Below are 16,732 nucleotides of genomic sequence, written 5' to 3' on the forward strand. Positions count from 1 at the left end.
ATTAAAATGAGCTATAGTTACAAAAGAAATACTCACCGCACTGTGCAAAGGTCTTGACGGGACCTTCTGGTGTTTACATTTTGCTACAAAAAAGGGAAATAGGACTTTGAAACATGTACAAACATACATGGCACTACAGTAAGGCAAAACCAGAGTTTGTATAATTCTAATGAGTTTTGCAACAGGCTGCTGATACAAAAGTGCTTAAACTTACAGTTTAAGATTGATTCTTTTCTAAGTTGTCTATTATGTGTAGACTCAACACCAGTTCATCCCTTAATTTAAAAAAAACTACTAGAAAGTCTGGCTGCTTGGAAACTAAATATAAAGAAATGAGGGGAGGCTCAAGACGTTTGCACAGCAGTGTACATTAATTGTTTAGTATGAACCATAATGAGTGGAAGTTAACAGTTCCCAAGCTGTTTCCTTGATCAAAAGTCCATTATTTATTTATGGCACTGACAGGTATTCATAAAGAATATTAATCAGACAGGTTACATAATGGCTTACAAATCAGTTGCCACAAGACAGGAATGCATGTACAGTGTGTCCAATTTAATATGAATTTTACATCATATTGAGATATAATGTTATTTAAAGTCTGGCATAAATGCACAATTTAGAAAAGTAAACACCTTTTTTGTGAATATAAGTACCTAAACATACTTTTTCTGTTATTACTTTTGCAATGGTCCCAAACACTACTGACCAAACTTATTCTAATGGCATCTAGGTATATTGGTTATTTAACTGATAGAAACAAAATTTAGTACATGCTGTTATCTGGTGTAACTACTGTAAGATATACATCCATATTCTCATGCAAAGGGAATGCAAACTGGAAAATCAGATCAGAACAGTAATACAACACTGGGGGCGAAAAACATGTGGTTTGAAAACATGTGCAAAGAGTCCATGTCTCTTAAGCCAGTTAAAATGCAGAATTCTGCATGCTGGCATGTGGATATGAATACAGAATAGCTTAGCAACCCCTGAAATGTCACTGAATTGAGAATCATGGGTGTAAACATCATTTTTCTTAGTATAAGCTATTGAGTCCAACAAGCAAACCAAAAGTACATCAGTTAATAATCTTGATCTCTTTCGCAGCACCAAAGGCAATACTTGTTTTCTGAAAGTGCTGGGCTGACTGTAACGCAGCACTGACCACTTACAAGCATATTCAGTAGCATTTGATAGTCAGTAGAGACTGACTAGACCAACAAAGTAGAGTTTATTGCAGCCGTCAAAAAATGCATTTGTAATTGGTGAGGCAATACGCAACTTTACACTAAATAAATATAGACATGTTTAACTTAACAGCAAACATTATGAACCTGTAAGCCGCTGCTCATATATTTATTTTTCACGTACATTCATCCCAACACACTCACGCTGAAACACAATCGTCTTACACACACACTCTTACATGCTAACACATTCTCTGTCATAGTAACAGATTGCACATAGCTGGTGGTGGACATGGTCCCAGGGTTTGTTTACTGATGGTTTGAGGAGATCTTTATGTTCAGCCTGGACACTCCTTGAGGTTGACTGGACCAAACACGCTTGACGGCCTTTCGAAGGACACCAGTTCACCGTTGATCCCCATGTCCTGGATGCATCCAACAAAGGAGGATGTGACAGGAAGCCTCTGCTGCATTAAGATCGCTGTGGCAGAAAGGGACAGGTGAGTGATTTTATTGTTTCAGTCTATTTTATTTTAACCTTTAACCTTAAGACTATAACTAAAGTGTTTTTTATAGAAAGATGTAAGTTTTATTAAGGGGATAGACAATAAATCTCTTGATTTGTCTTGACAAATCTCTTGGTATGTTTTGTATCTCCAATATGACTTTTTTTGTATATCTACCATATCAAAAATACATCTTCCATCTATGTGCCAATCAGCTGGCAGCAACTCAATTGCATTTTGACATGTAGACATGGTCAAGAGCACCTGCGATGTTACAGATATCTCAGAAATTGGATGTCGGAAGTTCCAGAAAAAGCCAGGAAAAACAGGACTTTTAGAGCCATTCAGATATCACTAGCAGCAAAATAGCAAAATACTACAGCAAAATACTTATTTTTATGTGCTTTAAAAACACATTTATGGATAGAGCTTGATCTATGCCCTGCATCTGGTTTATTTAGTGAGTTAAAAATACACAACAGTGGCAGAACAAATTAAAAGTTTACAGTTTTACTACTGTTTACATTCAGTGCCGCTATGTTGGATAACTCATGGTATGTTGGTCAGCTCCAAATTTTTTGAGTGGAAAATCCAAATTGAGGGGCATTCCGACTGAGAACTGAGGAAATAGCATTTATCCTGGGATCAAAATGGCAAAGAAAGGTGATTTAACTGATTTTGAACATGGCATTGTTGTTGGTGCCAGATGGGCTAATCTGAGTTTTTCAGAAACTGCTGATCTACTGGGATTTTCTCACACAGTCCTCTCTAGAGTTTACAGAGAAACAAAATGGAGAAAATATCCAGAGGTCAATAAGAACTGCACTGGCTGTCCACTGAAAGGCAGAAGCTACAACTGCATGTCGAACCTTGAAACAGAAGGTTTACAGTCTGCTTAGAACAGGAAACCGAGGCTACACTTCACATGGACTCACTAAAACTGAACAATAGAAGATTCGAAAAATGTTGCTTTGTCTGATGAGTCTCGATTACTGCTTCTGCATTTGGATGTTAGGGTCAGAATTTGGCATAAACAATATAAAAACATGGATCTGTCCGGCCTTGTATCAGTGGCTCTGGCAATAGCAATGGTGTTGTAATGGTGTGGGGGGTATTTTTCGAGAACACTTTGGCCCCCCTAGTAACAACTGAGTATCATTTAAACACCACAACCTACTTGAGTATTGTCCCCTGACCATGTTCATCTCTTTATGACCACAGTGTACCCATCTTCTGATGCTGCTTCCAGCAGGATAGCATAACATGTCAGAAAGCCCAAATAAGCTCAAACTGGTTTCTTGAACATGACAGTGTTCTGTACTGAAAAGACTTCTTCAGTAACCAGATAATAAATGATCTAATCTAATAGAACATCTTTGGGATGTTGCAGAACTGGAGATTCACATCACAGATGTGCAACTGAAAGATTTACAGCTACTGTGCGATGCTGTCATGGCAGTATGGGTCAAAGTTTTTTAGGAATATTTTCAGTAAATTTTTGAATTTGTGCCACAAAGAATTTAGGCAGTTCTGAAGGCAAAAGAGGGTCTAACCCAGAACTAACAAATTGTACCTAATGAAGCTGCTTGTGAGTGCAAAAATATAGTTTAATTAAATATGTGCTCAAGTTTGACTCAAACAAAACCAAAAAAAAAAAAAAAAACTCAGTCACTCAAATTAGATGATTTACACTTACCAGGAATGCCACCCACATACAGTGGGTCTTTGGTCAAAGGTATATTGGGAAATGGTGGTCCAATCTTGTAGTTGTCCAGTGTGTCCACATACAATTGCACAACATTCTTCCTCTTGATTACTAAACATAAAAATAATAAATTGATATATTTTGTACAATGCATGTCAAGTCTATAAGGTGTTAAAGACAGTTTGAGTCATTTTAATGGTGTTTTACCTGAAATTTTATGGAATACTCCATCACATAAAGAAGCTTTTGGCTTCACTGACACCATGAATTCTCCATTTCCATTGTTTACTCGTGCAACCACCTACAAACAGGAACATGTCCAAACCCAGTGCTTTGAATCACACTTGCAAATTTAGGTCTAATATGAATTTAGTGTCTGTTTCTGCGTGCTGAACAGAAATGGCAAACTTGGTTCATATTTATTACACAGGAAGAAAAACATCAGTTTGATAAAGAAGATCAGAAGATATCAGAACCAAGAGACCTTGTTCTACTAATAAGTTCCTTTGAGCTTGAAAAAAAAAATGAATATGGAAATGACAAACAGATATGTGGTCTCACCTCTCCTCCGAGCATATAGATAATGAGATAGTGACCCATCGGCAGTCCATTTGGAGTCTTGCTGTACACACCTACATGAAGCAGGAGTCCCGTCAGACTCCGTGGACGAATGTTAAACAGCAGCTCAAAGCTGGAGCCCACAACAAAGGAATCATCTGAAATGCAGAAAATACAAAACGATTTATTAGTGTGAATGCTGTTTAAGCATTTACGCTGTCCTTCTGCACGTTTTTTGGTTTTTCTGTGATTTCAAATGAATGATCCCCTTCAAACCCACCCTATTTTGAAACTAAATTAGTTTAGCATACTTTGAACTATAGAAAAAATTCAAAAATTAAACATATCCCATGACCTTAGACTCTAAGGTAATGGTAATGGTAAAAATGAGTAAAACCTGAAGAGTCTAAGCCTTAGACTCTTCAGGTTTTACTCATTTATATATATATATATATATATATATATATATATATATTATATATATATATATATATATATATTATTTTTTTTTTTTTTTTTTTTTTTTTACCATTTTCAAACAGTAACAATTTAAGTTTTACAACATTTTCAGAGAGTTTCAAAAAGCTAATGGACGCACTTTTTGAACTGCCATTTCTCGGTCAATTTTACTGGTACAGACACAAAAAATGCACGCCCTGCTTCTTATACTCAAAGAGTCAAATGTTTGTCAGATCTACAACTTTCATATTGCTCCTGTTTGTTTCTGGGTATCTCAGCAGCAATTTCCTCTGTGTGTTGGTGGTAAGACAGACACAGACTCAAGCTGCTCCTGATTGGTGGATTCAAGTTCAGCGGATTCAGACTGTTTGATTGGCATAGAAACAGAAAGGCACACACTCTCACACCCACTGTTTCACTCCCGTCTGTCTGTGTGTGTGTGTGTGTGTGTGTACTTGTAAAGAGTTTTAGGAGGGGACATTTTGATGAGCTTGTGCTTCAAGTTGTGGTTCTTTTTTTTTCTAAATTTAAGTTTATACTTTATACTTTTTTTAGTTGTTTTTTTTTAGCACATTTTTCAGTTTACACATAAGCCAGATGATGTTTTGGTAATCTTACGCAATTAAGCTCATTCAGCAAGTTGAGCTTCTGATACTTCAAATATATTTAAGCAATTCAGGCGCAATCTTCACATTTTCAGCATTCATACTGCATTTTTGCTAGGAAATTGCTTTTTCTGGTTTATTTTGTTATTGTTATTATTTAGTCATCTGATATTACAAAATTAAAAAGAAAATTGTGATGATGTTCCTCAATCAAATGAACTTTAAAAGATTAGCTGTCAGATTGTTGTGAAGAAAGCTTTACTCACTGACAACGACGTGTGCTCCATTCCCTGAGAAGTAAGCGCCTCTTTGTGTCTGTCCCTCAAAGCAGGGGCCAGAACCATGATTCGCGGTTGGATTTGACATTTGCGCTCCATTCATCTTAAAATTGCGTACGCAGCCAGACACACTGTGCTTCGGAAGGCCCTTCGACTGAAAGTGAAAGCATAACAAATTTATAAAATAAATAGACACTAAATTGAATTAGTTGTGTGAAATTTGCATTGTTATTGTTTTAAACCTTTAACTCTTTGTGAAGGGAATGTGGGGTACTGCCCAAGTAGACAGGGGACAGGAATTGCTGCTTCATGGATGACAGCTCTGCATTAGTCAGCTGCCCATCCTGAGCTCTTATTCCGTCTACAACCAGCCGGAATTTCTTCTTTTCCAAACTGAACATTACCTGTAAACATAAAGTGTTTCACTTTTTTTTTTTTTTTTAGCAATTAGAGGGGTTTTTGTTGATATAAATGCAATGAACTGACCGTGTGCCACTTTCCATCATTGTACTTTTCTCGGTTGAAGATCTTCTGTTTGCCCACAGAAAGCCTGATCCTGCCCTTCGACATGTATAAAGCAAGATGAGATTGCCCTCCTCTGGTTGCAGCAAAGAACAGCATGCCTTCATGCGATCGAGTCCTGACTTCAAGAGAGAAATGCGGTCTGTGGAGAACCAAAAAAAGAAATAAATACTGATTTTGAATTGGTAAACTCAAACAAGTACACTTCACATTTATTAATCTTACATGTAAGGATTTATACATATGCATGATTGTGTATCAGACTGTTTACTTACCTGGGTTGCAGGACCTGTAGAGGAAGGCTGTAGCTCAGTCTGCTAACAGTCCCTCCAAGGCGATAAGCATGTTGATCCATGGCTGGTAACGCACATGCTGACACACTCTCATTGCTCACAGGTTTCACATCATCCTAAAACAACACAAACACAACAGAAACCCTCAGCAACAGTTTTCCTTTTAACAGCTCAAAACTCCTTTGTTAAGTCTCAGGATTTTTGCTTCCACTGTGTCAGCGATGGTACAAGATGTGGTTAAAAAAAAAAAAAGAATAACTGTCATATTGTACATGAAAATACTGCATATATTCTTTATTGCATCTTCAGAAAGTGAAAAAAAAGTCCTCCCCCACCCACAGGTGTGAAATTTAGTGAATGAAGATGACCATTACTTTATTTATTAATTGATTTCCTGATTTTCTTTAATTACAGCCAATTATTGATCAATAAAATGCCAGAAAATATTCAAAAATCTCCAAGATTACACGTGTGTCCTTCTAAAACGTTTAATCTGCCAACATTATCTGCTTTTAATCACAGATTAAAAATGGTTTGGTCAAGAATCTTTTATCCATTATTCCTTATACATGTTTGGCTTCTGTTGTGATGCAGAACGTAAACTCAACACATTGAGAAACAGTTCAGAAAACTCGATTCATACATGTAGCTGTTAATGCCAGACGGTGGGTCATAACTGTAAGCACAGCAGCGAGTATGGTGGATATATTTGGAGTTTTAATAACCACATTCTCTTGGGAGTAGCATAACTCCCACCATCTTTCTGTTTACACACACGTGTGTGATTTGTGCTTATTAAACTTTCAGCATCAGCGTAAAAAAGAAAAAAGAAAAAAAGTAGGAGCTTGCCAGTGTTTTGAGTGATTTCAGTCTGGCATATAGTCAAGAAAACAACACTGTTGTGGCTGAGGAGGTTGTGATATGATAAAAATGTAAAAATGGATGAGGGCCAGCTTACATATTGAAAACAGTAGGATAATTATTGAATATGAAAACCGAGTGGACCATGACCTTTTTTCAGAACACAGCATCTTCACCATTTAGACCTTTTAATATTTCTCTCTCTTTTTTTTGGCTTATTTTAAGTGAAGTGTAGGGTGTAGTGTCAATTGATTATTATCCTGAATTTAAACCCATTCAGCAGATGAGAATTCATTATTCAATAAAATAATTGTGGGTTGAAGGTTTTCAGAAAATGACTAAAGGCTAATTTTTATAGTGAGGGTGAGCATACGAGGGCAGCTGTGATCACAAGAAGTAGTGTGAGTTTCGTGATTTTGAAGAAAGATTTGAATGTTAATGGTACCTAACGAGTGAGCTCTACATATGGCGTGGCGAGGCACTCTCATCTAAACCCAGGATATGCTTCTGTACTCATTTAGTTTATACAGTGTACATCGACACACAAAATGTTACAGGGCTAAGGTGGTCCACATCAGCCAGGGTTCATGTTTGGTGTGTGTTTTAAACAGCATTTGAAATATATCATTTGGCCTTGTGTCAAATACCATAAATAAATACGTAAACTTTAACAGCTAAACAGGAGAATTTGCAAGAAAATGCTGATGAATCCCTGTTGTTTTTATTGGATATTATCAGTGTTAAAGGTGAAAGCAGCTGCTAAAGCATTATGAGCAGCACTTCATCATATAAGCGAGGGTGCAATATTCATATTTCAATATTTTCAATAACGAGTCATAACTGTGCATCAGTGAGTTAGTGGGAACATGCTTGTGAATGATTATTAGAGTGTTACATGGAAGAAAGAGAAGAGACATGAAACAATTTCAAGGTTGTTATTAACAGATTTGTAGATACTTAAATTAAATAGAGTAGCAACTTTGAAATACAATACATTTTGTAATTATTATGGTTACTTGAAACATTCATGCCATTCATTTCATGCAAGTTTTTTTTTTTTTTATTGAAGTACACTGGAGATGAACGGGCTGGTGCATAAGCTACATAACACTGTGGTTTGCAAAGGCAGTTTTTCAATCAGTATTAGATTCTTGACAGCATCAGCAGGTCTTAGGACTCCTTCTTCTTTATCTCTGGAAATGAGGCAGCAAAATATAACGTGAACATTGTCAACAAGGTGAAGACAATTAAAGCAATTTTCAAAAGAATATTAAACTTGGTGTAACTTACATCCAAGGAGAGAAATCAAGCTTCACATGTTAATAAAGTCACATTTTTGCTATCACATTATATGGCTTTGTTATATGGATTTAAAAACATGTTGATCTGGTTTGTAAAAAGGGAAATCATTTCATCCAAATCTATGGATTTTCCACTTGTGCACTTAGTGCCGTTAACACACCAAACTTATTCAAATGAATTCGAGTGTGTGTGGACATGTAAAACAATCTCTCACCTTCTTAGAGTTACGGTCCAGCATCAGTTGAATGGGAGACAAGGGAGAACACACATCCACGAAAACCTTTCCGTCAGGCTTGAATCTGCTGAGGTCCTCAGCCTTGTACAGACTGGCTGGCCTGAAATCACAGGGAATCACCGTGAATTATAAAATAAAAGAAACCCCATTTAAGAAAATGAATATATATGACATGGCACATAACCACAGTTTGACTCCATAAATGTTTAAAGTATTTCAAACTTGTGGGGAATTTTACCGTCTTGTGTAGAGGTTGGAAATGCAGCCTTTGAAATTCTCATTTCCCAGGACGAGAGAGCCACTTGTGTCAGGTATGAAGTGGTCCCTGCTCTCCTCCTGCCCTTTATCCTCATCATCAATAACCATCCGGATCCTGGAAAAAGGTTTTGTACATGTATGCTTTAGAAGCATTTATTAAGAATATTTTTTCAAACTACATTTATGTGTCTGGTGTTCGCCAACAAGGTATAAGCAGCTGTGCCCACAGTGTCCTTATCGATTTCCAAAAACGGCACTCACTATAAAAGTATAACTAGTTGTATTAATTGATCATGAATGAAAAATCATTGCTTCCTCCATACCCTCCGCTTCTTTTCGTCACAGTCACGTAATGCCAACGCCCGTCATTGTACTGTTTGGTAGATTTCCACGTCTTGTTGTTGAAATAGACAATCACGTAGCCGTTTTCCATTTTAATGTCAATCCCATTAGCCTGAAAAAATAGACAAGGAAACCATTTCTGTATATGATCTAATTCTACCTGTTGTGAAAAAAATCTGGTCTTTAATGTCACAGTTGCAAGAGATGTCAAAAATAAGTTGGAAGCCTGACCTCCTGTTTGTCTCGCAAAATAAGACCCTCATTCTCTGTGCTCTTAAATCCAAGGGAAATGGTCACGTCGTTATCCAGAGTAAAGCCTTCAAGGTTACCTGAGAGAGTGCTTCCTAAAGTGAACTCTGCTTTACGTACACTCTGTAAGTACAAAACACAGAACATGTCAATTTACACAGAACACGCTGTGATTTGTGCAGATATATAAATGCCAGTAACTGTCTTCATACCAGCGATTCCACAGGACAGCCTTTAATGATGCCCACTTTTTCATCAAGGGGCTTAAAGCCTTTATTCAGCTTCAGATTCTTCAAGCATCCTCTAAATGGCTGTATGGTGATGTTATGCCTTTATGGGAAACCAAAAAAAGTTATTCTCAATAAAGTGGGAAAACGTGACAGAACACAACACAAACTAAATGGAGGAATCATGCGTACACATACCGTTCCCTCAAGTGTTGAGGTGCACCACCAATATAGACATCTTTAATGTTTTGTGTGTCGAAATCAGCTTGGGCTTTAGCAGCTTCATTACCTCCCACACGCACCATGAACTGTTTCTTTGTTAGCACATAGACTTGTATATCAACCCAGTCTTCTGTCTGAAGAAAGCGAATAGAAGCAAAATTCAGTCAGACGACCAGTGCTTTGAATTGTAATAGACAAGTAATAGTAATTATCCTTAAGAACGTGAATGACTGCAAAACGTGAATGACTGCAAAAAAAAAAGATTAAAAAAAGCATCTTACCAGGAAAACCTTCTGCTTATTAGAAGCTGGTGTCTCAAAGAAAGAACTATGTATAAAAACGACTGCCTCCTCCATGGTGACATAGAAGTACTGGTCCTGTGAAACAAAGAAGGTAATCAAGTTCTTGCAAAGAGTACATAGAATTTTATTTGCAGTGTATCAAGATGTGTGTCCATTTTTAAAGTTTCACTTGAACAGAATTTACCTCACTTCCTATATATAAGAGTAGGCCATTTTGTGAGCGCGTATTAACGGACATAGTGATGCTAAAGGTGGTCGCTGTATTATCCACCAGCACTCGGCCAAATCCGGTGCCTTCGTAGTAGTCTGAATCAAGAGGTTTAACATACCTGTAATGGAAAATCAGTGAGACAGTTATTACTTATTGCTAAACTTAATGCCATTTACATTGATTAAGAGTAATAGCATATAGTAACACATGCAGCACTGTGCAAAAGTCTTGAGCCACCCGTGATTTCTTTATATTTTGCCATAAAGAACCAAGACGAAAGATATTAAACACTTGATTAAACTGCAAGTTAAATGGCAGTTTCACAAAATGAAATGCTGTGAAAGAGACACTGTAGTGTTTAGCTGCACACAATACTAATCATCATATGACGTACCTCTTGCATGGAGACCCCTCATTAATATTGTCTTTTCTTTTGAAATTATAGAGACTGACAGCTCTGTCATTAAGAGAGAAAAATTCAATGCAGCCTTTGTAATTGGGGTATCTGAAGGAAGCTGGAGGCTGATGAGGAGCAAAACAGGAAAAGGTATTAGTAAAATCCATGCTGCTGCAAAACCGATACATAGTAGTATGTTTTATATATCTGTGCTCCTTACAGTGAAGTTGGCTGGGTAGCCTCCAACATAGAAAACAATGTCATCGGGACTGAGATCCAGGAGATCCTTGGATTCTTGTCCTTGAGTGTCGTCCTTAATTGGAGGTGGGGATTCTTTGTTTGAGGTTATAGCTTTGGTAAGGATCATTTCTGCATCCCGGTAAATTCTAAATCATCAAAGGGAAAACAAATAATTATTTTAATCACATCTACCATATTGGCATCGTTAATACATTTTTTATTTATGTTGCCATTTAAAATGCTGACACAGCATTTATAGAGGGAAGTTTTCAATTTACCTGCGCAGGTCCACCCTATCAAATGTTGCAGGCTCAAGTCCAGACCTAGTGATGGCTCCCGTTTTTATCTCGTACGTATCTCCATTGAGGTTGTACACACCATACAAGTCATTGTTCCTCAAAAACATACCTATGTAGTTCTTTGTGGACTGAAAGACACAGGTTGTAAAATCAGAATAAAAAAACATCACAGCTTTGAAATGTTCATCTGCAGTTGGGAATACTTACATCTCTGTTGCCAAGGTATAACACAAACATGTTATCTTCTGTGGCCTGCCTGCGTCTGCGTTTTCCATCTCCCCGCCCTGAAGGTCTCTGTAGCATCAGAGATATGGTTGTGTAGGCTTTCAGATCATCCAGATTCTTTGGTGGATGAAGCTCCACATGACCATTACCTTGGAAGTTTATAGGGACTGTAACCTGTACAAAACACAAGGGAAAAAAAGGAAAAATGAAGCCCTGCTAGTAAAGATATTATACAGGGAACAGGTATATTTCACTTTTGCTAGGGAGGAAAACCCATAGCTGTATTTACAGAACAACCTTACCTTGTTAGCTGCGTCCCTGGCTTGTTCAATTAGATCTTTGAGCATTTTGATGTTTTCAGATATGTTGCTAATGGGTGAAACCTGTGAGGTCAGGTTCTCTACTGTTGAGATCTTATTGGTCAGAGATGGGATGGTGTTTAGCAAATTATTCACTGGAAAAACAAGAAAGGTGAGAGAAAAAAAAAAGTAAACATTTTCTAAAAGTGCATTAAAAACTGGAGAAAAAAGGAAATGCAAAAGTATTGCTGACTGGGTCTAAAAGCAAATTTTCCAAATCTCACCTGTCTGGTTGACATCGTCCAATATACCGTTTAGGTTAGAGCTCCCGGGAGACACATTGATCTTATTAAGTTCGTTTCTCATTTTGTTGAGTTTGTCCATTGTGTCACTGGCTGTTTGATTGGCTGAAGCAGCCTTCTGCTTGGCCTCATTTATCTTAGCTGCAATGTCATCTGGTGGGGAAAAATCAAAAGCAAAAAATAGTTAAGTATCTTACATCTACCAGAAACACTTTAATGTGATTAAAATCACCACATGATTTGCATTACTCTACCTCTCGTGATGTCTTTTAACTGTCCCTGTGCATCAAGAAGGTCTTTCTCAAGAGCTTTCTTCTTCTTCTTGGCATCATTAATGCGCTTATTCAGGTCAGTGATGTTGTCAGCAGTGTCTGTTTGTAGAAACCGAGAATTAGCATCTGCGCTTTTGGGTTATTGTAAATATGATAACTTAAGAAGATGACTGAATACCATTAAGGTCTTTCTCTGCTTGCTCTGCCTCAGTCAGTAGTTCTTTACTCTGACTCTTCAGCTCTTTTGCCTTTTCTGTGAGCTTCTGGTTTGTTACATTCTAAATCAAGAAGAAAAAAACATGTTTTTAAACAACTCTGTATTCATTTGAAAATCCTTTCTAATACTGAATTTACTTCATGTCAAAAAGCATGCCTGTATATTTACTTAAATGTTTGACTTACATTTAAGGTGCTCTCTGCAGCAACTTTGGCTTCCTTAGCAGCTGCCTCGGCTGCATTTATGGCATCTGTGATATTCTTGTAGGCCTCAATAGCATCTTTCGCGTTGCGCACCTCAGTTCGTCCGCTTGCATTCTTCACGGCACTATTATACAAGATGTCATGGAAAGAAAACAACCCAGACACAGAGAGAATTATTTAATTAAACTTTTAAAAAACAAACAAACCAGGAAATCTTATATATCACACACAGCTGACTCCATGTCAATAAACCACTCATTAAAAATTTGGTTTACGTACTCCTCAATATCCTTTGCAATCTTTTCTAGGTTTTTAGCATGGTCTTCGGCAGCCTCCACGATGTCCTTCTTGGCCGCAGCCTTAGAAATTTCATTTACTTTCTTGGTCAAATCCGTCTTGGCGCCATCCAGCTGTGCTGCCAGCTGCTCATACTCCTACAGAGGAAAAGGGGCAGGTGAACGGGTGCAGGTAAAGTCACAATCCCACAAAACAACACTGACCTCACCCGCAAGCACAACAAGCAAAAACAGTGTTCAAGAGCTGAATGAAAGGTATGCTACATAGTTGAAATGTTTTGGTTCATATTATAAATCAGGTAAATAAAAGGCGTGAGAGTGCATAAATCTCAGTGGATGGAATATTTGAGGTAAAAAAAAAAAAAAAGCTTTGCCAAATGTACCGTTTTATCGTCTAAGAGCATTTTCACCAAATCTTCTGTTTTCTGTAGCTCATTCTTGGCCAAGGTCATCTGGTCCTCGACTATCTTCCGCTCATTTTTTAAGTCTTCGGTGCGTTTCTGTGGGTAACAAAGGAATCACTTCAATTAGAGAGACTAGCTCTGCTGCAATAAAACATACTACAAGAGTAACACATGAGGCATTTTTACTGTGTTGATAATATCTTATATTTACAATGCGAGTCAAAGTATTACACAAGATATATTTAACTACTAAAACAAAACAAAAAAACAGCTTGGGTCTTTCACGCAAAGTTACAAACTATTAATTAACATGCATGTGTGGTCGTTAGCTAATTAGCTTCTTAGCACCTCTTTCATTCATTACCTGCAGATCTCCTAGTGTCTTAGCATTAAGGCCATTCTGGGCATTGGCATTTTTCACTAAGTCCGCTGCATCTTTCAAGGCCTTGTCCAGCTCTTTCAGCTTGGCTTCGTAACCCTCCAGAAGACCTCGAATCTGATCCGCTGCAGCCTCATTTTCATCACACTGCTTACTTACATTATTTTTGATGTAGTCCAGCACTGAAGTATAAAGAATAAATAATGGGAATGTTATTTGACGTTAATGTTTAACCGTTTCAGTATTCAGAATACACGTGTTATAATCAGGTGCTTCTGGGATTTTACTGTCATACATTTCTTGGCTTCATCGCTTTCTTTCTTTGCAGCGGTCATCTCAGGAGTGAAATTCTTGTCTTCCATCTCTTTCACCATTGTCTTAGCTTTTTCATAAAGCTGAAAGTTTTCAGCAGGCACATCACCCCTCTTATCCTCATTCTCAAGTTCTTTCAGGAGATCTTCAAGCAAACATAACCACACACATATGCAGTTAATATTAAAGGACTGACAGTAGCATTAAATCAGAAAATCATAGAAACTAGTGAACCAATTATAAACGGAACAAAGGACAGAGTAGGGGGACAAAAAAAAGTTTAAAACACAACAGGACAGCGACAAGAAAAGGGACAGAGTTTAGCTTCGAAACGAATGTAATGCTCCTGTTACCTTTTATTTTCTGCTCGATCTTTGATTTCAAATCCTCGGCTCTCTTGTGGGTTTTGTCAGCATCTCCGACTGCATTGTCAGCCTCAGAAGCCCTCTGGTCAGCCTTAATACATAACACAATCCCACACATTCACACACAATTCCTGACATATCAGCACATGAAAGAATATTAACAACGTATTAGGCATCCTATACCTTGTCTTTGAGGGAACGAATGTCGTCTTCAAGAGTGTCCATGTCATTTTCCAGCTGCTCAACTTTGAGTTTTTCTGTATTGACGTCAGAGCGGAATTTGCTAACAAGAACCTGCAAAAGTTACAGTAGCAAAATGTGATTTCAGTGGCGTCAAGTCAGACACTGAAACATGAGGCAGATGAGATTTGTTTTAAGACTTGTTCACTTGTGCCTGTATATATGTGAAACAAAGGGAGCAGACAAATGTACCACAGAAATTATAAGTGGAAGAATAATGACAAAAACACCCGTCAATGGTCTTTAACTGTGGAACAAAACATACTTTCACTGGTTATCATTATCATCTTGGAACATATTCCCATTGTGTACCATATTGTTTGTGTTTGTGTGTGTATGTATAGTGTGCAAAGGACAAATTCTAAACAATCCAATGGCTCTCTCAGAGTTATATGCGGGGGCTACAGTACACTAATGTGTTACCTTGGTGTCTGCCATAGCCTTCTCCAGCTTTTTCAGCCTGTCCTGAGAGGAGGCGCTGGCAGTGGCATTGCCCAGCTCAGCCTTGATCTTTACCAGGTCATTATCTAGCTCCTCTAAGTCATGTAATAAAGTCTGGGCGCAATTATCACACTCTGAAATACAAAAGCAAATGCAATTAGCAAAGAATCAAACCAAATTTAATCAAATAGCATGCCACGCCGTACAGCCTCGAATCTTTCTTTTAATTCACCTTGGCATTGTTCATCTGTGGTTGTGTCTCCTGGCTCCAGTGCATTCTTGCAAACTGTGAAAAAATAAACCCATTAAAAACCACATATTTAAAAATTAAGCCTGACATGATTAAAATGTAGCTTCTTTTTTTTTAAATTAGGTTCCACAAACTTACCTCCAGTTCTGGGATCACAGCTGTTGCCATTGCCAGCACAGTTACAGGGGCGGCAACTTCCTCTTGGGATCAGTGGATCGCCATAGTAACCAGGAGCACACCTATGGGAAAGAGATTTCAAAAAAAGAATAAGAAGACAAATTAGAAATAATCAGCAGTGTTTTAACCTGCACACAATTATATAACAGCCTGATCATTCTATGCAGGGACACTCACCTCTCACACCTGCTACCAGCGTAGCCTGTTCTGCATATACACTCGATGTTTCCATACACCTCTCTGCAACCTACCGCAAAACTGCAGACCCACAAGGAGATTAATTTTTGTCACTAAATTATAAGTGCAATTGTAACATAGCAGTTTAGGCTTTGATTTTTTTTTTTAACTCACTTCTTTGTGCTAGTGGTGAATGGGCATGGGCACGCTCTGCACGTCCTGAGAGCTGCGTCTCCATAGTAACCTTCTTTGCAGCGCTCACATCGATCCCCAGCTGTGTTGTACCGACAGTTCTGAAAAACACATAATGTACCCATTAAAACAGGGCAGAATGAAGATCTAAAAAGATAATAGTGGATATATAATGTGTGGAAAAAAAACCTGTGTGTACACAGCAGCTAGCATTTGACAGACATGTTTATCTCCCGGAAACCAAGCCTTTTTTATTACACTGGCACAGAAGCAAACATCTGAGGGGCAAGAGGGAAAAAAAACATGCCTCTGCTAAAACTATCAGTAGTGTGTTTGATTTACTTGTTGTGTCCATTTGGCTGTGAATGTGTGCATCCACGCATGCATTGTATCCACAAGCCCAGTCTTGAGTGTGTTGTATCATAATAATACAACAAAGCTTAGTTTAGGAAGTGCATTAAGGCAAATCTATCTATGTAAAGTAAGCGAGGAAGTACAAAAAATGGGAAATCAAATAACGCATAACAAAAAATTCTTTAGATGGTGATATTTTTTTTTAAAACAAACACAGCAACAACTGAAAGGAGGCCGGGTTGTGCAATAAATGTGTGCCAAAAGATGTGCCCTGAAGGTGAGAGGGTCTGGACTCTGACTAAACGATGCATCACAATGGAGTCAGCTGGGCTGAAGTAGTCATTCTTGGTCGTTCATGTTTGTTGC

At 37.8% G+C, this 16,732-nt stretch overlaps 1 protein-coding gene across 3 annotated transcripts in view; it reads right to left on the bottom strand.

Moving 5' to 3' along the window:
* Positions 1-422: 422 nt before the first annotated feature.
* The window catches only part of LOC113010073 (laminin subunit alpha-3), a 60,232-nt gene continuing 43,922 nt past the window's right edge, over positions 423-16,732 (bottom strand). For 2 of the 3 annotated variants that reach the window (XM_026148903.1, XM_026148902.1), the window contains 36 exons: positions 15,995-16,113; positions 15,821-15,901; positions 15,605-15,705; positions 15,449-15,502; positions 15,199-15,350; positions 14,719-14,829; positions 14,524-14,626; positions 14,154-14,315; positions 13,844-14,040; positions 13,459-13,575; positions 13,059-13,213; positions 12,762-12,903; positions 12,538-12,637; positions 12,342-12,458; positions 12,070-12,240; positions 11,789-11,940; positions 11,469-11,660; positions 11,241-11,389; positions 10,943-11,108; positions 10,720-10,847; positions 10,299-10,443; positions 10,094-10,189; positions 9,789-9,946; positions 9,576-9,693; positions 9,346-9,486; positions 9,096-9,226; positions 8,753-8,887; positions 8,494-8,614; positions 6,099-6,232; positions 5,788-5,965; positions 5,544-5,705; positions 5,290-5,455; positions 3,963-4,117; positions 3,609-3,702; positions 3,393-3,512; positions 423-1,671 (listed from right to left, as the gene is read on the bottom strand). In XM_026148903.1, the coding sequence (XP_026004688.1) occupies positions 1,529-1,671; positions 3,393-3,512; positions 3,609-3,702; positions 3,963-4,117; positions 5,290-5,455; positions 5,544-5,705; positions 5,788-5,965; positions 6,099-6,232; positions 8,494-8,614; positions 8,753-8,887; positions 9,096-9,226; positions 9,346-9,486; positions 9,576-9,693; positions 9,789-9,946; positions 10,094-10,189; positions 10,299-10,443; positions 10,720-10,847; positions 10,943-11,108; positions 11,241-11,389; positions 11,469-11,660; positions 11,789-11,940; positions 12,070-12,240; positions 12,342-12,458; positions 12,538-12,637; positions 12,762-12,903; positions 13,059-13,213; positions 13,459-13,575; positions 13,844-14,040; positions 14,154-14,315; positions 14,524-14,626; positions 14,719-14,829; positions 15,199-15,350; positions 15,449-15,502; positions 15,605-15,705; positions 15,821-15,901; positions 15,995-16,113 (4,866 nt within the window). In that variant the 3' untranslated portion in view covers positions 423-1,528. Of the gene's footprint in view, positions 1,672-3,392; positions 3,513-3,608; positions 3,703-3,962; positions 4,118-5,289; positions 5,456-5,543; positions 5,706-5,787; positions 5,966-6,098; positions 6,233-7,896; positions 8,171-8,493; positions 8,615-8,752; positions 8,888-9,095; positions 9,227-9,345; positions 9,487-9,575; positions 9,694-9,788; positions 9,947-10,093; positions 10,190-10,298; positions 10,444-10,719; positions 10,848-10,942; positions 11,109-11,240; positions 11,390-11,468; positions 11,661-11,788; positions 11,941-12,069; positions 12,241-12,341; positions 12,459-12,537; positions 12,638-12,761; positions 12,904-13,058; positions 13,214-13,458; positions 13,576-13,843; positions 14,041-14,153; positions 14,316-14,523; positions 14,627-14,718; positions 14,830-15,198; positions 15,351-15,448; positions 15,503-15,604; positions 15,706-15,820; positions 15,902-15,994; positions 16,114-16,732 lie in introns of those variants that run through there. The other variant, XM_026148904.1, reaches the window with a different exon arrangement.

Source organism: Astatotilapia calliptera, chromosome 18 (genome assembly GCF_900246225.1).
Source record: "Astatotilapia calliptera chromosome 18, fAstCal1.2, whole genome shotgun sequence".
NCBI lineage: Eukaryota > Metazoa > Chordata > Actinopteri > Cichliformes > Cichlidae > Astatotilapia > Astatotilapia calliptera.